Genomic DNA, 24309 nt, shown 5'->3' on the forward strand with positions numbered 1-24309 from the left:
TTTGAGGATTTTTAAATCCAATAATGATATATATATTGGCTGATATTTGTCTTTAACAAAAACACATAACATTAATATTTTCTATTCAGTGTAGTGATTTAAGAGTTCTGAACAGAAAGGGACATAATGTTGTTTAAATAATTTTCTGGTACCCTAAACATAGTCTCATTTATAGACAAAACATTATATAGTAAGTACAGGTATATTGTTGTTGTTGAGCTGAGTGTAGTTTAGCCTATGAAAGAAGTGAAACATCTGTATTGATGTGCGAATCACAGGTATATTAACCATTATGTAATGAAGGCAGAATTACAGATATGATAATCGCTCATTAAGATTAGTTATCTTTCAATGACAAATCATGGCATTAGCTAGCTTTGTGGCTATGCCAACTAACTTAGCAACTATCAGCGATATAGCCAGAGAATGTGTGGGCTATGACGAGGGAGAAAATGATAGGACAGTTGTTTACTTACTCTGTACAACTACCTTACTGTTTCACAAATAAACCATCAATCAAGTGATCTCCCATTTAAAAAAAATTGTATCAGCCATTGTAGACGCAGATGGCGATAGGTCGCAAGTAGCTTAGATCGACCGATAATATCAGTATGCCGATTTATCGGTCGGGGTCTAGCGCATTATAGAAGGTTTGCTGCTCCAGAATGCTTGTTATTGAACATAATTGAAGCCAGCAGCATTCCCTGTCCACAGCCCAAATGGTTGTTGTTGTTGATGATGGTAGTAATATTAGTAGTAATATCTCCATTTCCTTTTAAACTCACAGTATCCATCATTACTCCATAACAGCTTACATTAGTTTCCCATACGATACCGCCAAGTGGGAAACCGAATTGAAGAAGCACAGTTGAAATCTCATGCTGTGTCTCTCTCTGTGTGTGTGAACAATCTTTGAAGATTGGTTTTCGGATTGTAAACAGTTGCGGGGGTGAGGATGTGTGTGTGTGTATTTGTGTGATATCTTGCTCGCTGGGCTGTGACATATTGCCGTTTTCGTCCCTGCAGTATGAATCATCAGGCATGGGACTGATCAGCAGCCGACTGAGGACCACGCTCAACCGCATCCAGGAGAGCCTCATTGACATGGTGAGCACAGCTGAGCACGACACAACCTGACCCTCTCAACCAGTCTCCCTCTTTCCTCTGTCTCCCTTCCCCGTCTCTTATCACTTTCTCTCTGTCTCTCTCTCACAGCTCTTTCTCTCTTCAACCGGGTGTGCCACTGAGTCTGTGTCTGTCTCTGTCTTGTATTTTTCTTCCTTACCTGGCCTGGTTGCTTTCTCTTTTACTCTGTCCCTCGTTATCTACCACTCTCTCTTCTAACTGTCTCTCTCACTCTGTTCTTCCGTCGCTCCTGTTCCCTCTCACCATATCCGTGTGTTTCTGTCTGACTCCCTCTGTACCTCTGCGCTCCTGCTCTGTTAAGGGAAAATGAGCGCACACACACACACACACACACACACCCCACACCCATCATTCTCATTAGAGGTCATCATCACCCTCCTCCCCCACCTCTCCCACCTCGCCCCATACGGTGCGGCACCAACAGGTGACTTAATTGGCCAGAGCATACTTAAATAGAGCCATCTTTAATAAATGATGTGTGCTCTTCGCGATGTCGCCCATTAAGGCCCCCAAGGGGCAGTGATCTGGCTGACACCACACCTACGCGCACACACTCACACACACACACACACACACACAGGTGTGTACACTCACACACAGACACACAGGTATGTACACTACCACACAAACGCACACACATACACACACACGCACTCACATTCTTTCTCTCTGTCTATGTATCTGTCTTGCTCGTGTAGACCTACATATACTCACACACATAAAGACACACATGAAAAACATCCATTGTCTCTTTCTATCTCTCGATCTGTCTATATATCTGTCTGTCTCACCGACTCCCCACATACACGTAAGTGCATGCAGGCACACACACACACACACACACACACACACACACACACACACACACACACACACACACAGAGAGCACCCATTAGTTCACAGACAAAGCCCTCAGAACGCATTCCCATCCTCTCCCCCTCTCCTCACAATTGGCTAGAGCCAGAGCTATATGGACCAGACAGGCAAAAGGGAGTACGACCCTCAGACCCCAGCCTGTGGGGTTGGCGGCATGCTTTTTGGGGGAGATGAGGAGAAAAGTTGGAGGGTAGCCACAGTACTGAGGAGAGCAGTGGGTTTTAGTGAAATTCCTTTTTTTTTTTCATTTTCTTTCTTTTTTTTTTTTTCTGTTATCTCTCTGGCATGGTAGTGCTGGATAGTAGCTAGGTGGTGATAAAGTAAGGATGAATGGGTGTTTCATCAAAGAGTTCTCTCTGTTCTCTAGCCTTATTGTCCTCTCTTGCTCTCTCTTTCTGTGTCTCCTTCACTTTCTCTCTCCTTTTTTCTTTCTACCTTTACCAATGTAGTCAGTGCTGATAATAATATTCATTCTGATTATATTTAACCCTCTCCTTCACTTTGATGTTAGCCTGAGCAGCTTAACATTTCCCCCTCAGATGAAAGATCTGGGGCGGGACCCATGCCAGAGTCAGCCTGTTAGCCTTGTCATATTTCCCTTCTGCGTTCAGCCATCCACTCACTCACAATGGAAATTGACTGACAGATACTTGATAAGCCCACCGCCAGACAGATGTGATTTAACAGGTGTCTGAGATCTCTCAGCACGGCCGGCTGAACTGACCGCACGGCAGTTCACACACACACTCACACGTGTGTGTGTGTGTGTGTGTGTGTGTGTGTGTATGTGTGTCATCCGTTATGCCACAATGACCTCCGGTGCAAGTGGGTGGTCACAGGCGACAGGTTGTCTGGCGAGGATCCGTCCAGTTTGTTTTGGCCTGTCAGGGTGCATTGGCACAGATGGATGAGAATGCTTCAGGAGGGGCATCAGTTTGTTGTGAGTCAGCAAGCGCTCATGTCCTGCAACTGGGTGAATAATTTGGGAAGGTGAAGGGTGCGGGGTCATCGCGGCAATGGGGGGTCTGTCATGATGAAATGATTGGCAGCTCTCAGGTCATGTTGCTAAGCAATAAGACAAGAGGACAGAAGGGAGAGAAAAAAAAACATGCACTGGCTTTTGTCATCGCGAGGCCAAAGGATGTAATGAAACCTCAGCCCGAGCGGCCATCTTGGTTTATTTTTGTCTCCCTCGTTTTTTTTCTGTCTTTTTTTTTTGGACAGAGTTCAGAAAACCAGCAGCCCAGCCAACAGTTTCATTAGAGGACTAGAGCATGGGTCCGCTGGGCTCCTGCCAGTCGAGATCAAATCAGGTCTCTCTTGACGGCCTGCTGCAAAACCTCCTGCTGCCACCCCGCCCCCCCCTTGCAGGTGGATCCGACAAGCCTGGGTGTTCAGTATCTGCCATTGGGTGGCACCACTGGATTAGTACAGAAAAGAAGTGCAGAGAATGAATGGGAGAGACCCAGAGCAACAGAGAAGATAGCTCACCTTGTAGAATGCACACCATGACTCGCGAATGGGATCGTATTTCATGTCGGGCAGCAGGCTTGAGAGCTGTGAGAGTCTGCTGGTAAGAGGGAAGTGCTGGTCTGAGATCATTACATAGAGCAGAGGAAGGGGGTTTTTGGGTGTGCAGAGCAGCAGGGAAAGAGGGCATGGGAGAGTGAATGAGGGAGTCGTAATGTACGGGAAAAGGGAAAGAGCGAAGGTGGAACATGAAGCAAATAAGTGGGGATGAAAGCCGTAGTTACACAGAGATGGAGCGAAAGAGTCCATGAAGGCGGAGGCGAAAAGAGGCCATAAAGACGGAGAGGGAGAGGGAGAGGAGGAGGAAGGGAGAGAGGGAGAGGAAGGGAGAGAGAGAGAGAGGGGGGGGGTGGGGGGGGAGGTCGGTGGAAGGCTGCTAGGGAAAGATCAGTGATCTTAGTTAGTGGTCTAACTGCAGACATGTGAAATCTTCATTGCCTCAGTGATGGCACCTGGTTGCTGTCAGCTTTGCTTTTACTTATCCGCCGAGGACTATGACCTACAGTATATCAGAATAACTATATTGGAAGGAAAGAAGTATTAGAGAAAGCTCTTAGGTTGTTACCCCCAAAAGTTATTTTTTGTCAGATACACCATAATTAATCATTAATCTCCGTGGAGAAATGGTTGCTTTTTCTGTCTCTGTCTTTATTTTCTATCTAAAGTGATAATCGTATTATCCTTTTAAATGTGTACTGTGCGTTCAATGCAGAGTGTTAGATCAGATCTGTCAGAAGAATTGTTCATGAATTAAAAATGAACAGTGGGCTGTTTTTTACTTAGAGCAGCCTTTTTCTGGAATGTTCTAGATAGGTGTTTCTCAACTGGTGGGTCGTGACCCAAAAGTGGGTCGCAGAATCATATTGAATGGGTCATGGGATGTCTGTTTCCCCTTCCAAACTTTAATGACTTTTGTAGAAAATCTACGAACATAGATTCTCGGTTCTCATGTCTCAATCACAAAGGGAAATGGGAAGGTTCTGCATGAGGGGCAGATGCATAGCCTGCAGTAATTGTTGCATATAGTGTTGCTTAAATATCTATCTAAGGTCATACTTTTGGTTAATGTGCTGTGAATGCAAGGATAAATAGGCGCTATGTTTATATATGATTATATTTATTTCATGGTTTGAATACTGTATAAAAAAGAGTCACAATGTAATGACCTTGGGAAATTTGGGGTCTCAAGGCCAGACCAGTTGAATACCACCGCTGTATTTTGAATACCGTCCCTGCAGATGTATTTTGAAAGCGAGTCCTTTGAAGCATGTAGTTGACATTCTCATGTTAAACACCCGAGGGCAAAGCCTGGTGTAGGAGGGGAAGACCTTTCTTCTGAAGTGCTTATGAAGTTAATTACTTGCCACGTTGCCTAAATGGAGAGGTGAGCCCCCATGTGGTGTGAACCCCAATCCCACTTGTCTGCCTTTGTTTCCTCCATAAGCTGATTGACTCGTAATGTCACGGAATTGAAGAGAGAAGCGCGGGAATCCATAGTCATCTCTCCGGCATCGCGGCGTGGAGACAGAAAAAGCGCTCGTCTCTGGTACGTCATCACCCCCATGAGATTGTGTGCCAGACAGCCCCCTAAACCCAGAGACAGGAAAAGAAACTTGTCGGTGTCAGCCGTGTCCCACATCTAGCTGTTGGCTTTATTACACATTCAGTTTGCTTCTACTGACATCCTTGGAAAGGGGGAGGTGTCTGATTTGGCTGCCGTGAGTAGAAAGTAGTAATTATGAATTATTTACTATTGTACGGATAAGCCTAATCTAAGAAATTGCTTTGGAAGAAATTGTCCGCCTGTTTTATTCTTTTTTTCCTTGGCACGTCAGTGTAGACAAACGTCACCTTTTGGGATCTGGTATTTGTTGAGCCTCCTGCTGAGTGATTTGTTGAAGACTGAAGATGGGGGGGGGGGGGAAGATGTTCGCCCCAGACACACAGACCCGGTGATGTAACATCCCATTTAGAATTTTAAATAGGATGTGAAGTCATTGTGTCAAAGATTGTGTTTGGCGGGCCAAGACTGCCATGGTTTGTCCCCACAGAGGTCAACAGAGGAAAACTAATCAGAAGGACTGCAAATCATAAGCAAATCAGTCAAAAAATGAAAAGGAGTGCTTCAGCACTAACCAGAATGTGTAGAAAAAATATATAGTGTTAACTGTCTTAAAAGAAAGAGAGAGAGAGAGAGAAAGAGGAAAATTAGGCTTTAGTAGTCCTTTCACTAGAAAGTTGGATCCTTGCTTCCTCAAAGTCAGGTACTATTTTAAGTCTAGGAAGACCCGGCTTGTCAGTCATTATAGCACACTGTGGTGACAGCCTGCTCCTTTTTTCAGGGAAACGACACTGTAAGCCAACTGTGAAATTGCTGTGTTGAAAGTTTGGCGGGCGTGATAAACAGGCCATCATCGATCGCTTGTCCAGCAGAGCAAACCATGGCCAAACCCTGGGTGCTTCTCCCAGAGTCGAAGCCCAATTTGATTACCAATTCACTCAGTGAAGTCTGCACCTAATCGGATGAGTAAATGTTTCATCTGTATGGGTTATATATATATTTGGCCAAGTTTGTAAGCGAGAGAGTAGGAGAAAGAGAGGGACCGAGAAGCTCTTGGGTTGTTTTCAGATTGGCGTAACACCAGGATTTTTAGGCTGGTCATTGATGTTTTTGTCTGTCTGCTGGGCATAGCCAGGAGGTCTGTGCCCACGAGCCTGGCAGGGCTGGCAGCTTGGGGGCCATGTGTGCTGGCGGTTAACCTCAAGCATGTGGTCCGGTTACGGTCTGCCACATTACGCCTTGGCACTGCCATCCACACAGACTGGGAGAATCTCTCTCTCTCTCACACTCTCTCTGTCTTTCTCTGTTTCTCTTTCTCTGTCTCTCACGTCCTGTCTGTCTCTCTCCCCCTGTCTGTCTGTCTTATTAAGTATGTGTCCCACAGGGGTAGGTAACCAGAGGAGCTTGCCTCTCAAATCAGCTGTTCTAGTGTTTAAATAATGCCAACCTGCAGGGGGTCGTCTTTGAAAATTTGGGTTGCGTTGTGATCTAATCCGACATAGATTCAATTTGTGCCACGTCCATCTGGCAGATAATTTTTGAAAACAGCTACGTGGGAGGGCTAGCGGTATGGATGGCAGCATTCATATGTTTGCACGCTCTAAAAATAACTCTGTAAATATGCATTTAGAGAGAGACGAGAGTGACACATGGATCCCAGAGATGCACGGCCCAAGGGGTTTGACATTCTGTCATGCGTGTCCTGGGAATGAGCTTGTGGGTAGTCTGGCTTTCCAACCGAATTGTTGCTGCGACTTGCATATCCCGTTGAGACTGAGTGCTGGACTTTTTGCCTGAGTGCGTGAAGCGGGGATGACTAAATGGGTCTCACTGTGGCAAAATGCAGTTTGATTTTGGCTGATTTCGATCTCCTTTCACTCTGACATTGTGAATAAAGTCTTCCATTATGAGCGGACAGAGCTGTTTATTCAATCTTTTCATCCAACTGCAAAGGCATACAAAATGCATGAAAGGACTCTGTTTGTTCAGGCCCAGCCCAGATATGAGTTGAACCTTTCACTTCTTACTGTGTGAGTCCACGTGTGCTTGTGTTTGAGTGATGTGTGTGTGTGTGTGTGTGTGTGTGTGTGTGTGTGTGTGTGTGTGTGTGTGTGTGTGTGTGTGTGTGTGTGTGTTTGAGTGAGAGCACTCCAAGCGATATGACACGGATTCTGTTAAGATTATTGTGGTGAGATTGGGAGAGGGCGGGCAGCCCTTAAAGAAGCTCTGATTTGGGTCGTCGTGTCTCACAAATGCAAAATGAAGACTAATTATTTTTCACATAAGTGTAATGAGAAGTGATTTCAGAGTGTTAGTAGAAGATGAGGACGCTGGAGCTTAGGGATGACTGATGGTAATTGAACCGGCTGTCACGTCCACTTTTCCCTGCAATGAATTCAGCAATCTGGGGGGAAGAAAGAAACCAACACACCCGGTGGTTTGAAGACAGAAGTGTTCCTGTTGCTCCACTGGCATGCCCTGACCAGTGTGTGCTAACAACACCAAGGGCGTGAGTTTGATATCCAGGGAACATTCTCACTGATCAAATGTCTACCTTGCCTGTTAAGTTGCTTTGTACAAAAGCATCTAAACACTGAATAAATGTACATGCAAGATGCTTAATGCAACCTAGCACATTAACCGTGGATTGAAGACACTCAACAAAAGCTTGTGCATTAACTATGCATGGCAGCATTTTCTCAAGGATGACAGCCTTTTCTTGTTCATTTGTGGGTATGTTTGTCTATGGTCATTCAGACTAATCTGAAGAGGCAGTGCTCTAAATATTTCATGGGTCAATGCAAGGTTTCGGGGATTATTTTTGAGTCATATGCACGGTGCATTTCATAACGACAAACTCCTGACATTTTCAGATGAACCCATTATGTCTGTTGACTTATGGGCTCAGACCCGGTGGTACGACACCAGACATCAAAGACTTACTGATGCGAGTGGCACCCTGTGAATAATGTGACGCCAGGACCTTCCAACAGGACCTGTGTTTTATACCTTGTTCTCTGTTGGATGCGGCATTCTCTGTTTTATGCCTTGTTCTCTGTTTCATACCTCGTTCTCTGTTTATATATCTCGAAAATGTGAATAATGTGACGACAGGACCTTCCAACAGGGCCTCTGTTTTATACCTTGAATACTGAATACCTCGTTCCCTGTTTTATGCCTCGTTCTCTGTTTGATACCTCGTTCTCTGTTTCATACCTCGTTCTCTGTTATACATCTCGGAAAATGGAGAGCTGACTCTTTGTCTTGTGTGCCACTGACAGAAGCCATAGAGTGACATCAGGCACTGGCGCAGGAGATCCTCAGGTGTTTGCCCAAAGCAACTTCCTTTGCTCTCCCCGATGACTTTGACTGACACGGCGCTTAATCACTCCCTTATGAGGCTCGCTGGCCAAACACCCTCAGAGAAACAGACCTCACATCAAGTCAGCCTGACATGACGAGACGAGCATAGTTACTGCCAGCACTTTTCCATTACATTCTGTGTTGGGGTAAGCGTTAGTTAAGGTTCCTGGAGCAGTGGTGGACAAACTTCAAGGAGGCGATGCCTGAATGTACTTTTGGAAAGAACTACACACTGGGTTGCAATTGCAACCAGGAGGCAACATGTGTGAATAAGCTCTGTTCACAATGTGTTTGGACCACAATCATCAACCTAAGTCAACCACAAAAAATTACAGCAAAACAAGAACAGCACATACGAGAACATTTTGGTCAGAACAGACCCAGAGTTAAACATCCCTGGAGGATGTTCATCGGGGGTGTTGAGGTGAGGAGAGGTACTAAACTTCTGCAAAGTGAGGGAGATGAAACGAGCCCCAGCTGAGTACAATGGGTCTCAAGTGTCTCTTGCCATCAATATGGCTGCTCATCTTTCACACTAGAGGGATGCATTGCAGCCTTATCTCTGATCTCATTAGGCTCCATCTTCTGAGCGGGCCGAAGAACACAAGGTCGTTGAGTTTTCCGCTGAAGCTTTGATCGTTTGTGGGCTGGCACTCAATGTTTGTGTCTGTTGGCCCCAGCCTCAAACTCATCGCCTATGTGCACTCTGCTCTGAAGGCTCACTCCCTTATCTCCCTGTACTTTCCCTTTCCCCAAGTGGTGCTCAGATAAGTTTTGTTTCTATGAGAAAAACTCCAGAGCTTAATTTCTGGTCATTAAGCAGATAAGCTCCTGTTCTTTGATGCAGATGTCGGAACATTAAGTGCCGCCTCTCTCATACTCCAGTCTGACAAAGAGAAAGGAGTTGGTCCTGTATCTTCAAAGGATTTGACTACAATTCTTTTTGAGGGTGAATATTTTTCCATGGATACGGTCAAATTGTTGTGTTAATTTTTAGTCCTTTTTTAATAGATTTATTATTAATGGTGGATGAATGCCCGATGGTCGACAGACAATTTGTTTCACAGCAGCAGTTCTGAAAGAGCGTGGCGGCCCTTTTTGCACCCCTGTTCCCAGTAGTTTTTCAAGCCGCCGAAGTGTGACTTAAGAGGCTTCATGCAAATGATACAAAACATTTTATATGTGGACTGATTTAAAGCTTTCTGCCCATCAGCCTCCACTAACTAATCATTGTTTGGCTTCCTCGATCTCCGTTTGACCTACTGTACTCCCACAGATTCTTTAAAATGCAATCACTCAAGGTCACTTATTTTTAATTACGAGGTCAAAACAACTGTCGTAACAATTAGAGTAATGAGACTCGTCCCCGTCTCCAGTGTGGGCAACAGTGTCACCTGCTCTTTAGCGGGTTTCAGTTAGCGAAGCAATTAGGAGGCCAGTGGGTTGGGCTCGGGGCTAAATGATGCTGACAGCCCAGACACCGCTGTGGGAGCCCCTTGGCAGGATCCGGTGCCCCAGCTCACTCTGGCGGTGGGAGCGACTTTGTGGCAAACACATAGGCCCTACACACAGCACACAAAGACAGGGAGTTAATTTGCGTGACAATGTACAAGCACGCCGCCCTAATAATGTTCAAAGAACGAACTGTGTTCGAAGAGAGAGAGGAGGACATTGAGTAAAATAGTTCTTTTGAGAGGAGCTGGAAGAGGGGCTGTTTTTCAAAAACAAAACAAAAAGGGGGGGTTAAATAGTGAGGGGGATAGAAAGCGTGTGGGATAATTGGGAGAGGAATTTTTGGATACATTAGGAAGCTGGCTCTGAGGACAGTCACTGGGAAGATGTCAGAAGTTGGACTTGATGCAAGCAAATGGGCCGAGGAAATGGCTTGAGAGAATTTGGCTGGAGTTGCCTCTATGCAGTCCAACGCCTGGCACGTCAGCGGTGTTTGTCAGATGGTTGTTCGGACATTTTCTGTGTCCAGAATGCCTATTTCTCTGCTCACGTTCCCCGCTGAGCTAGGCTGTTGGTGTCTGAAGGCCTCTCGTGTTAGAAAATAGGTCAAACATCAACGCTTATCAAGATGTTCAAGAGGTTTTGTTCCCTTAACACGTTTTTTCCCTCATGTCAAAACAACAGGTAGCATGGACAATCTGTAGGCTCAGTGAATTTCTCATAGGAAAGTTCTTAGGAGTTTGCTTGATTAGCCTTGCACTCGCAGACTTTGCATATTTGAATTACTCTGCAATAATATTGTTACAATTATGATCTAGCTGGGTTTTTGGACTTCCCTCATTTTTATGTAATGAATTATTATGAGGATAATCAGTAATAGCAGTAGCCAAAGTTCAGTCATAGCCTGGCTGATTGATGGAGACACGTTGGTTCTGATAAGAGCTTTGCAAGTGGTGTCACTGCATAGGGGAGTAATTACCCATCCCTTAGAATAGTGCTTTCTGTTGACATGGTCACCATATGTACTTTATGCCAGAATGTTTATTTGGGTATGCAGGCATCTAAAATAATTCAAAACTCATGTATGTACTGTTATTTCTGTGCATTGCATCAGGACTCGTACACTTCCTATAAATCTGAGGGTCACATAATCAAAAGTGCGTTTTACACAGACCATTCTTTTTCTCCACATCTTTGCTTTTGTCCTTTTTCAAATTCTCCACCACACAATAGATTAAAACTCGCTGTTCTCCGTCCGCAGAGAATAAAAGCCTTTTTCGAGCACATTTTCTTGCAGGCGTTATCTGATTTCTTTTTTAATAAACTTCAAATGCCCCACTCGGAATGCCGCTGCTTTACTCTCAGTTTATTCATAGTAAAACAAAACAGTAAGGGAAAGAAAAAAACTGCCTCAAAGTTGCAATCAAACAAAAAAAAAAAAAAACATTGCCTCAGATTAGCTATTGATTTTGGAGGACTTGATATGACTTTCTGCTATGAATGCGGTCAATATCTGTGAAGAATCCAAAAAGAATATTTCATTCCTGCTCTCGTCAGACTAGTGTCGTTCTGATGGAGAAGCAGAGGTTTATATTATTTGCAGAAGAATTGTAGGGCCAATGATTTTCCGCGATAACGGAAAACGGACGGAATTCGCGGAATGAACACTTTGAAACGGAATTGCACCTTTGAAACGGAAACATCATTTTGTTCATACAAATCGCCCAAATTCCCCTGTATTTTGGGCTGCAAGGCTATATTTCTTTCAAATAAACACAACAACGATTGCAACGATGAACAAACATTAATTAAAGAACAAAACCACTGAGAAAATGTCACGTCTGCGCTTTGAACTCTGCTCCGGCCACGCCCCCCTTTTCAACGGTTGACCCACAGATTTCCGCTAAAGCCACATTCAGTCACATTCACGCGCTCGTCTTCCCAATCGCATTTAAAACAAAAAATGTTTAGTCTTCTGTTCTGTTGATGGCTGGCAAACAACAATCTAAGAAGGGCACATATTATTCACTCATTTTAAGCCATCAATCTACCTCAGGGTGAACAAAATGAGCTGAAACGGGAAAAAAACGGAATTCACCAAATGTGAAACGGAAAATGCATTTTTTTTAAACGGAAAATCATTGGCCCTAGAATTGGTGTTATTGATTTCTGTTGTCATGTTCTAATGGCCCAGAGACTGCCAGACAGTACCACCGCTACCATCACTGGTACACAAACGCATCTGTCTGAGAACGTCTGAGTGTCTGAGATTTAAATCTCAGGATGGAAAGCAAACACTCCAAGTCTTTTTTTTTCTACTTTGTATAGTGGCTTGTTTTTGTTTGTGTCGTGGTTTTGTTTTGAGCGTGGTGTTGCCATTGAGAAAAGAATCCATATTGGATCTCCACTGGGGGCAGCCATGATGGGCGGCTGCCTTTTTGGTGTCTCACTCTGCCCTGCCGATCCATCTCCACGAGCCAGCAGGAAGTGTGGCCTTGTCCTTCGCCACTGATGGTGATTGATCGCTCACCCTGTCCTACACATTCTCTCAGCTGTCCTTCGTGAAAAAAATTATATGGAAGGGGGAGGATAGCTGTGACTTTGAAAAATGAATGTTAACAAATGGGGTCCATGCGTGGTGACATTTTGGATTTCTTTGTTCCTTAAGTGATTTGATATGAGGTGGAACAAAGGCAGAGGCTGTTGCTCACACTAGGACATGTCCTTGGCTCCCAAACGAAAGTTTGAACTTTTGATAGATGCCCAAGGTCTTTATGAAAATGAGCACTCGTTTTCTATAGAGGCTGGACTCTCTGGTTCCTCTTAATGCTGGGGTCTTTCTCAAATGTGTGATTTTCATGGGCTGTTGCTTTTGGTCACTCCAGTCAAGTGGACAATGTTTCTCGGTTGACATTGTAAATAAACTCATGATCTCTAGATCTCCAAGGAGAGAATTTTGGACAAAAAAAGTACTATGTATCCAAACCTTTAAGAGGAACTCTTAGCAAAAGTGCAAGCACTATTTTTTTTCCACCATAAAGAAACCAAGAAAACTTTTGCAAGATGGATCCTCTGGCATGATGATTGTGCCCGTCGGCCTGGGCTTTGGTTTTCCTTCCCCTTGATTTTTAGGAGAGCCGCCACATAAATATGGATTGAGGTCTCTGCCTCTCCATGTTGTCTGTGCACTGATTCACTCAATTGTGGTGTGTGTTTACCGAGTCCCTCGCTAAATCTTGGAGCTTGTGCCCCTGCCATAGCTAGGCTTGTGTTTTTTTTTTGTTTTAAAAGAGAAGGGAAATCTTTTGCGTCTCATGCAACGCAAAGCTACCCAACCGCTAACACGTGGGCTTTTATGTTTATCAACCACTCCCGTTGCCAAATGTGGCAGTTTTGAGTTTTGTTTCTAACCTCCTTTTTGATTTGTCTGCCTACATTTGTCAGTGTGGATGTGTGCCACATGGAAAGTTTTTGCTTTTTCATGTCAGTCACACCAAAGTTTTCTGCCTTTTGTGGCTTTTACATAATTATGAATGGTGTTTTAAACTGGGAGGGGGGGGGTGCATTTCAATTAGAAACAGTGTTATATTAGCATATATGGGAATAAGAGGATTATGCCTAACATAAATATTGTCAAAGCACTCGATACACTCGTGTTGAATGTTGACATTCTATGGATATTTCAGGGAGAGGGTTCAGTAGGCAATAGCAGAATACTAATTTTATTACTTATCACTTTCTACATGTCTGTCTACTAGTTTCCCCGAGGTGACAGGATGTCAAAATATATTCTTGTTTATCAGTTTGTACTACATGTAAGCATTTTCCGCCAATTATTTACCAAGGTCTGACTTTGAAGTCGATACGCCTTTGACTTGAGGTCAGAAAATATTTAATCTGTTGCTGTATGTTAATGTATCTAACATTTGCCAGGATAGTAGCATAATGTTTCTTTAGTCCATTTCCAGCGTTTACTTGTCAGATGAAATGGTGATTGCTGTGAGTCATCCTTTCTCCATTGCCGTCCTCTGAAGACGCTTGTCGATGCAGCTGGGATATGAAAGCTCTGTTTTGATCTTGCAGTGTGGTTAAATCCATTTACCGAGATGAGAGAGTTCCTCTGTGAATCCTGCAGTACACTCTCTTTAAGTTATGGCAAATTCTGCTTTTCTTCTTGTTGTTGTCACACCGAGTGGCGTTATCTCTGCGAACATAAGAATTGTCGACACATTTTATTTAAAAAATCACCCCGAGTCAATGGAGGAGCCTTTCACAATCTCAAATACTCCTGCCAACCCTGGACTTACAAATCTATTACACACCCTGCATTTAAAGTCAACGTTTGAGCAAGATAAGCTGAAGCAGAGGCACCGGATGGCTGGTCTTAACTCTGAATGATGCAGGAGGACATATCTCTTTGCTGAGTCGGCCCGTGCGTCCTAACCTTCAGATGCATGCATACGGTCTTTATCATGACAGGAAGTTCCCCCATCCTCCATCCTCACACGTCCAAAATGCTCACACAGCACTCAGCGACCTCTAAGAACAGCGACCTGAGGCGGTGGTGAGCTGATGACAGTGTTGCGATCACTCGAGGCGAGGTTAATCTTCCTGTTAATGTGACATAAAGCCCTCTAATCCAATTGCCATAATTTTTTATCTTCCCTGTTTGTTTACGACAAACAGAAGTATTGGGGGGGGGATCAATCAGAATTGATCACACCAAGGTTTGCGCATGAGATTCATTAATCATAATGCGAGGCCCTGGAATTAGCCAGTGTTTGATATGATTTCATGTTCTGCTGTATGTTATCCATTTAGTGAGCTTTTTTTTTTTTAATGAAGCTGCCTCAAATCGACTATTCATGAAGGCATTACTGGAATGAATTGTGCAACAGTATGTGACATTTGCAGGAGAAACTGGCATATTTGTTAACTTCCTAAAATTAATCACAAATGTATTTATTTATTTTTCTATTCTTCATATGCAGAATTGCATTCGACAATCTGACATTTTTTTGTCAGTGAGAAATGTGCACATCCTGACATTTTGGAAGTCGCTTATCACTTCTTTCATCTTTAGTTGAGGACTGATGACGGGGATAGATGACGCTAGTTTCCTGGGTCTGTTCTGCATTACTCGTGACTCACTGCTATTACTAAAGCTTTCTGAAAAGAACAAAACGTTGTGTTTTTCCTCTGTAAAAAGTTCGAAAGTTTGAAGGCACAGGATGTGCATTCTGATTTAAATGGGGTCGTCCATGTCTCCCCTAGTGCATTAAAAATGCAGCTATAACCAGTGAAAGATTTATAGATGTGTCTTTTAGATGTTAAGGAATATCTCCCAGCAAAAACTATCTGCAAGAGACCTGTTGACACTTGTTTTAAATGCACCAATTAAATTAATTATTCTGAGGGACTGTTCAGATTATAAACCACTGTGGTACATCAATATTTGTGTTCTATGTTTGGCAAAAGAAGGCCCATTACCAGGTGGCTAAGTAGTAGAGAAGCCTAAATCACTTTTATTTTAGAGTCTACTTTAATCATCTACATTTAGGACTACAGTGAAGAAAGAGACTTAATGGGTTTTCTGGAAAATGTCCACAAGCCCTGCGTCGTGTTTCTGTTGTCCAAAGCAAACAGTGCAGGTTCAAACCAACCAACATGCCAGAGTATTTATCAACATCGGACCCGTGGGTACCATTACGCCTGTGACTACTTAGTTGGTTGTCGTCTCCTATTGACCTAAATGAAAATCCTACTTAAGGAACCGGCTTTGGTGTCCCGAAGCTGACTAATTCATTGTTTACCACTGAGACCATTAAGGTTATTACTGTACAAGCACACCTATCTCCATGATGACTCATCTAAATGATGGCTTTATTATATTTGCCCTCTCTCTCCCATGAATTGCCCTCCACCGGATGCATAATGCATGAAATCCTCCATAGTGCAGATCTGTGCAGCTTGTTAAATTCTTGCAGCGTTTGGTGACTCTGGTGACCTCTTTAGATAAATCGTCTCAACCGATCAATAGGCATGAGCCTCACGATGCCGTTCCTGTGCCTGAGAATATTAGGGATATTTACGGTAGACTCCGATTAAGTGAGGGATAACCGACAACGTGTTGTTTTCGGTTATCAGAAAATAGTGCACTACGAGATGGCAATGTGGCCATGAGATAAAGCGTTTACAGAACTCATCACAAACATGGTAATTGGTAAAGCCGAACCAACCATTTAGCAACCTTTCCTACCAACTAGTCCTGAAGGCCATTTTCTACTCTCTTCTCACACTGGAGCTTTCGCACCATGGGGTTATTCTCACACTCTGCCGGTAAATGTGATAGGGCTGGGTTTCAGCGGAGATTGGGTCGTGCTTGTGGGGGGAGCTAAAGTAATGATATCACATTTGTTCATTACCTGGGAGATCACTATCGATTTTCCCCCCTGCTCTGTGTTAGAGGCTGGATGAGGGTCTCTTTGTGGTGTTCTGTTCACAAGCCTTTCCTTGGCTTTGTGTGTATGGTCTGGTGGGAGATTTATTTGATTCATTTTTGTTATTTAAGCAGAAAGCATATTAAAAGGTAAATTAGAAATTACAGAAATGTGTGATCTAGGGTTGGGCAATATGTGCTAAAATTTTTATCACAGTATTTTCAACTGTGTGGACGGTATAGTATTTTATTGGTATTAATCATCTAAAGTTCATACACTTAATACTATTTGATCTTTCCTGTAGCAGAATCGCCAGAAATATCCAATTTAAAAGTATGTATTTAAAAAAAGAAACATTTCTAAAAAATGATTAAGCTTTGAAAAATATTTGTTTAATTAACATTAGAAACATGAAACATAGCTTGAAGAGTTAATGAACAAGTTATGAAAAGTCACAGTAAAACAATAATCATGATGAGGCCCCTAATTAGTTGCTCGATTTCCTGAAATACAACAAACAGGAAACTAGAACATGCACCAGGACATCCCTCTAGCCAAAAATGTCATCTGTTCCATTTGATATTGTTCTTAATCAAATTATTAAAACAGATTACACAGTTTGCTGGTTACCCTGCTAACACATTCGGTAATTGTAGGCAAGAGATTACCGGTAACTGATATGGAATTCTCTGACAGCTGAAATTCCGGGAAATTTGAATGCTTTATTTCATGCTTCTAAAAAGTATCCCGGTATTGCAAAATTCATGCTGTGGTATGGCGTAATACTGTGGACAACTATAATACCAAAGTACTGCCCACCCTTACTGCTGAGCTATGCAGAATATTAGTTCTTTTTTATTTGTATTGCTATAACCTTATGACCCTAATGTGTGTATAGCCACATGTCAGCAGGTTCCTCTAAATGGGACTCATTCAAACTTTCAAAGAGAGTATTTACATGTGCTAAAGCAGACGTTTGAAATCATGAAGGCTTTGGGTGTGAAGTTTGAATCATAAGCAGCTGCTGGATGCAGTGAATGTAAATGCTGGATGTTTGTGTGTTAGTGAGCATCAATGCCTTCACCTTTCTTCAGACAGCTGGAGGGGATCTGGGAGCGCAGGGGGGAGTGATGTAATCCCATTTTCTCCGCCTCTGAGATTTTTCCTGTCTTTTTTTTTTTTCATCTTTTCTCCACCTTCATGACTATTCATCCCTTGTTCATTAAACACAAAAGAATACCCTTGTAGACACAGAATCTGTTACGAACCCAAGCTCTTAATAGAACTACGGGAAGCTGTGTCAATAAAGCTGTGAATAGAATCACATCCATCCGTGTTTGTATGTCTCTTCTCTAGGGATATGATTGTGATCTGTGACAGGGTTTGTGTTTGTATATGCATGAGTGTTGCACAAAAAGGTATAAATGTATTACTGTATGTAATACTGCCGCACTGTGACATGAAAGAACACAGATTAAATTGTCTTCAGAAGGTGTTTAACGCATAGCGGTACTAGATGAACAGCCGTTTTGGTGTCAAGCCAAAATCAGGCCCACATACCACACATTTAGATATCTTTACACCCAGTCACCCCAGGTGTTCATATAGGTGGGACCAGCAAAGTACATTAAGACCAGCTTTCCAGTGTGTTAAAATCTGGCTAGAGGTGGAATATTAGTAATCAACCACAGCTGATGTCAGTTCAACATTAACCAGCAGTGTGTGTGTGTCCTCAGGAGCCCAGCGGGGAGAGCATGGGTCCCCACGGCCCCCCCGAGGAGCGCCGGGAGAAGGTTCCCAGCCCTCACCTGAGCCAGATGGTGGTGCTGACGTCCAGTGGGACGCTCTACGGCCTTGCCCAGAGGGTGGTGGCCACCGAGTCGCTGTGAGTAACCACATCCACATCCACAGCCGCATCCGTATTTAGTTTTTCTGTATTTCAGATTTGTTTCAGTTTTTTTGCTGTTTTGGATTTTCTGCATCCACCCACCTTCCCCTCGCACTCCCGTTGACCTGATTTGGCTCACTACCACTCGTCTCTTCACCATCTCCTGCATTCCCTTTTCTCCTCTCTTCTGTTCTCTTCTCCTCTCCTCGGTGGTGTCTATCTCTATCTCTGTCTCTGCCAGTGCCACCACTAGTCTGTTCTCTCCTCCCGTGACTCCATTCCGTCTGGTTCTCTTCTACCTGGTGTGATCCATCTTAGTTTCTGATTCTCTCTTCTCTCCCTTAGATATTTCTCGCCCCCACCCTCTGTATTTCTGTCTTCTCTTTTCTTTACACCTTGCCACTCTTTTTCTCGCTTAAGGAACTCGGATACAAAATCTCATTAAGATCAAAGCACTTCCCCCCCTCCCCCCCTACCATTACCACTTCCCCCATGAACCTCACATGTGAGAAAGATAAAGAGGAATATTCGCTCGTTCCACCAAAAAACCACATGGAGCGCATCCATCTGTCCTGAAAGAAACGGATTGCGAATATAAATAAACATAAAAGGAAAGTCTCTGCAGTGGACCCACAAGATAGAACCTTGACAGGCGCCGAGCGCTGCCCGTGTAAGACGAGCAAAAAAAACATGGACACACTCTCAGCCCTGAGGCGCTTTCCAAAAATGACCCATCGGTATGTGTGTCTTCGCCTTAGTGCCCCAGACAGTGCTGCCCTGCACAGGTGCCCCTGTCCACCCCATCAGCTGTTTTACAGTGTCCGTTATTTATTCAAATGTATGTTGGATGCCCAGGTGTATTTTAACCATTACAAATGCACCAACAGAAATAATATCAATACCCAGGCAGTTTTAGAATTAATGTTAATTTTGACAGCACTACTCTTTGTATTACTCCGTCACACTTTCCCCCTTTATTAAACACAGTCATGCACCAAAACCCTTACGCACACCCTCACTGACACACACACTTAGACAAACACACACACATTCTGTGTCGGAGTAACAATGTACGATTGCCAAACGTTTGCCTCACGGTCGCTTTGTGCATGCACAGCAACTGAAAATGGAATTGGCCATCGATAAAGTGAATTGGACCCCCGCCCTACCTCCTCTCTCTCTCTCTTCCAGCCTCAGAGATGCCTTTTTCCCCCGTAGCCAGATGGCACGGTCGGCCTCGCCGTCCCAGCAGCAAGATGCCTCAGAGAAGAGGATGAGAGGGACAGAAAAGTATTTTTTTTTTTCAAAAGGAGGAGGAGTAGGAGGAAGAGGGCAGAAAAGCGACCGTGGCTAATGGAAGGCAGGGGTGGGGGGGTTCAGACTAGAGCCGAAAATAACTTAATCAAGGATACTTTTTTTTCTCTCTCTCTTTCTTTTTCTTCAGGAAGAGAGTGGTGTAACTGTAGGGCAAGGCGTACGATATGGCTCTGCCTCGGCTTAATTGCATCGTAAGCCTTAAAACGTTATATATTTATATCCCTCCTTCCTCATCTGCCCTCCCCTCTCTCCGCACAGAGCCATTTGGGCTCGGGCTTTGGTCCATCTCACCCTCTCCACATTTAAAATGACGGCGAATCTCAGGCCGACACTCTTCTAGACAAAGGACCACGAGGCGAACAGAATATTTCTGGAGGTGTATTTCAAGGTGCTCCTGCAGGGAGTCAATTCCAACATCGAGTAGAGGCAGGCAAAGACTAAAGAGGCACCACAGTGTTACAGGTTAAATACCAGTCAATCATGGGAGGATACATTGGGGGTGATAGGTTTGTTACAGGTCAATGTGGGGAAGGGGGCATGTGAGTGGGAGGGGATGTTCCTATGAAGGAACACACACAGGCCCAAAATGGTGGACAATGGATGTGTATTCCTCCACCTGGGGCAGGGGGGGATGATGTCTGCTAGGGGCTTTAAACAAAGGTGTGCCAAGACTTATCAATGCACATGGCACACACACACACACACACACACACACAGGAGAACATGCTTGCAATGCAATGTAAGTCTATAAATTAATGGCAATATCAATTTCCATCAGTCCCCTATTTGAATATGTAAATATTCACATCTTAAGACTATAACATACAGCTACCACAGGTGCGTGAGACTCCCCCCTGCCATGTCCACACCTATGCAATGTTTCTACGCTGGGGATTTGACCCAGAGGCAATGGCCTGAGCAGTAACTGGCTTGGAGGGGATGGCGGTGACTTTAATACAGAGACATTCCATTGTCTTGTAGAACGCTAAGATAACTGTGATAGCCAGGAAGACACTTATCAGGCCTGATACCGGTGCCCACACTGCCTTGGACGTCTCCAAGGCTATATGGGACGGGCATCAGTGTAACCTGAGGGCATATTCCGGCAGATCCAACAGTTAGTATAATCTAAAGTGTCTGCGTAGTCACCCACCATCCCAACAGCCAAGTTTTCATGGTAGCTATGAGCATAGGCAGGGAGGAGTGCCAAAAGCAACAGACATAGGGGATAATTACTATGGTATTCCATGGCTGACCAGACGTCAAATAAATTAAATATTTGGAAACAAAGGGAGTGAAATAGATGTGAGGAATGTGTCAGACCCCCTGCATTAAATGGAGGCAAATAATCGCGTCTCTTTTGAGGGTTGGTCACAAAAAGGATGTTAGCCCTTTCTCTCACAGGCAGAAGCGAAACCTCGGTTCTTTTTGAGGGGAAATTCTTCTGCAGCTCTGTGTTGCAGCAGCTCTTATGTTAAGCTGTGAGTGATAGTTGCGCATCCACCAACCCAATTTACCAAAATATACCCTTTCCCTGCACAGACTACTATATTGACATATATGAGCCTAAACATTCAAGGGCAATTCAGTTCATGGAGTGGTAATGCAGGCAATGTCCAGATTGGAGAAGGGGTCGAAGGAAGTCCGTGGTTGATGGTAGGACCTCGTGTAACCGCGCCTTGGGTGCGACTGAGACAGTCAGGGGGTGTTGGTAGAATCCTCCTGGTCTGTGATGTGCTTTCGGGACCCAGATGATGAGGATGGGGTCGTTGCAGCAGCCTGGGTGTGACTGTGGCGGTCAGGAGGTGATGGTAGGATCCTCCTGGTCTGTGATGCGCTCTCGGGACCCAGATGATGGGGATAGGGTCGGTGCAGCAGCCTGGGTGCATCCACGTCCACTGTATCTGAGGAGACAGGAAACGGGTGACAGTATGCATAGCAAAGGCAGTTGGCAGAGCAGGGCACTGATTGACACAGGCAGATCCACAGGATAATACAGTACATTTCACAATAGACACAGACAACCCATGGGACATGAACATAAAGACGAGCATGGTTATACCAGACCTACTTACACATCAGGTATGACCGTCATAAGTAGTAAGTTAGTACAACATGCAACATTTAGCCGGCGGGTAGTCAAGCAAAACTCTTGGTCTGGGAAAGATGGTAGATGTTGATTTCGCCGTGTCCACTAACACTGATGTGGGAGTGGCCAGCAATACTGGAAAAGGTTCCTTAAACTTAGATTGGAGAGGCTTAAGCACGCTGATGTTCTGGACAATTATCATATTACCAATGTTAGCTTTATATTAACATTCCAGATCGAATTGAGTTTTATCATCTGTTGTATGCTGGAAGGAAAATGCTTTGGTCATTTTGGAGGGTTACAGAAAATAATTTCAGACACTAAGTCGGTAACTAATGCAGAGACGCCTATATTGACTGCTATGTCTGTTTGATCGTTCCCCTCTTGTTCCTTGCTATTATTCACTGTGCGGTGGTTTTACATAGTGCCAGTTTGTGCGGTACTTGTGAAAACAATCGAGTCGTGATTTTGCTGGCGTGACTAATCGGTGTCTGTAGTCGTCAAGTCTGCCAAGTATCCCCTCTTTTTCCAAACAAGGCCATAAGAAAGGACTGTGTGGAAAACATAATCGCTGTTATTAACATTTGTGGTCGGCGCCTGTTGATTCACCATTGCCACCTGTAGGATTTAATTCGTTCTGGCAAGGGGGCTCGACCATGGCTACCAATCAGTGACACAGTAATTTCAGATAAACTAATCTGAACTTTGCGGAGATTCAGTTTGACTCCCGCAGTGGTCGATGCCTTTAAAAGTCGAATTACGAGTTGGCACATCATGCACTTTGTTTGGGGATGCTATCAATCAATCATCACAATATTGCAGAATACAAGAAGGTGCACACGAGTTAACAACACTAACAACTGCCTTCAGCGACAATTTGATGAATATGGGGATGGATTCAGCAGTAAACGGCAAAGAATGATAAGACCGTTAGATATATCTAAGGCTGAAAACATAATATGACTCGTTAGACTCGTTAAAAGCGCGGAGGGGTCAGGGAAATGTGTGACGATCAACGTGTGGCTGGGGGATAGAGCTGGAGCGCTCACCGATGCCACGTTAGGGTTGCGTTTACCTATATGAAGGGGGAGGGGGGGGGGGGGGGGGTCAATTTCAGCTACATCAAGCAAAATCTTAGCTTCACTTTGATAGAGAATATCATTACCTATTATGGACCCCTCTTGGCAGGGTCCGGCCCAAAATTGCATAAACCGTGGGGAGATGGGGACTGAGTTGCTGTAACCTGGCCATTTAAATTGCGCAAATTGAGTGTTCGTCAATAGTGGGTTTACATGTATCACTTACCGATGGCTCGGTATGCACGAGAAAGCTGTCCTCCGAGGAGAGCTGGGATATGGGGACTAAAGAGTACTACCTCTGAAGCAGAAGTCACTGATTTTATGCTGGCTGATCTTTAACGTTCATAGCAGCAAAGAATTTGCGCATTTGTTCCATAAGCTTAGCATCCCTGTTAAAGGCCTGTCTACGGTTTGAATTCCGCTTATCAGGACATTTGTTAACCCAGTGCCCCTCCTGTTTGCACCCATGGCAGTGTCCTCGCGGAGGGGGGTTGCCATGCGATGTGTTCCCTGCGGGAGTAGACATGGCAGAAGGGGCTGTTAAATTTGCATGGGGATTGGGGACGTTACCTGTAGCACCATCGACCGCAGCTATGCGTGTGGCCGACACCGTTTGATAGTGCCTTTTCTCAGCTAAGCTGATATCACCTCGCTGGCCCCACTGTATGAAGTCACGCCATCTGTTGATGGGGGTGTAAGAAATGAAGGAAGTTTCTTCGTTTCTGATGCAGCAATCTTTATTCCAGTAAAGTGCAGTAACGAAGCACGTAGAACATACTCCGGATTCAGCGGTGTAGGTCTGAACAACAAGCATTTCTAATTCTAGCCATATATACTGTTCTAAGACACCTCCTAGGCTTCTAATGTAAATGAGCTAGGCTTGTAATGCAAACAGGTCTGGCAATCTTTTGTTGTTCTGTATGATAATCTGGTTTCTCTGACTGAGATGGTTCTCAATGGCCTCCCCCATTCCCATACTATGATTAATTGCAGTCACTCACACCTCAGTTTGCTTCCTGACCCCAGGTGTCTGTGCAAATCCAGTGTGGGGACCTTTCCTTTGTGACCATGATAAGATAACCATTTGGGATATTCTGCTGGCCAACTTTTGGTGGTCACAGCAGCTGCTTGATCATGAATCTTACAGGGGGTAGTGTGTTAAAATATAGAGTTCAGAATTAAGCCCAGACACTGCAGTATGAATCATCACAGCAGAATCGAGGGTCACAGTCCAATCGCCCTTTACCTCACAGTAATGTCTATGGCGATCTTCAAAACGCTTAACATAAGCAAAGAATGGTTCTTTCTCAGCATGCCTGGCTGCATATGAATCAACAACGCTGGCAAGGCCATTTCCAGACAATTCTTGTATATTATCTTTGAAATCTTTAAGACAATGATGATATTTTGCAATAGACTGTGAGTAAGTGTTCACAGTTGGTTCGTGTCCCTGAAACAGTTGAACTGGAGCCATAGGGGGGTTCAAAATCTGCGGACCAGGAACAATGGGAGCGCATGGGAGAGCAGAAACATTACGATAGATAGTGGCATGGGCAGGAGGCGGCGTC

General features: G+C 44.3%; 1 protein-coding gene across 1 annotated transcript in view; it reads left to right on the forward strand.

Moving 5' to 3' along the window:
• vps50 (VPS50 EARP/GARPII complex subunit) overlaps positions 1–24309 on the forward strand; it is a 122111-nt gene that overhangs the window by 79291 nt on the left and 18511 nt on the right. The window contains 2 exon segments of the mRNA XM_012829581.3: positions 1027–1107; positions 18105–18253. Coding sequence (XP_012685035.2) covers positions 1027–1107; positions 18105–18253 — 230 coding nt within the window.

The sequence above is a fragment of the Clupea harengus genome, chromosome 19 (assembly GCF_900700415.2).
Source record: "Clupea harengus chromosome 19, Ch_v2.0.2, whole genome shotgun sequence".
NCBI lineage: Eukaryota > Metazoa > Chordata > Actinopteri > Clupeiformes > Clupeidae > Clupea > Clupea harengus.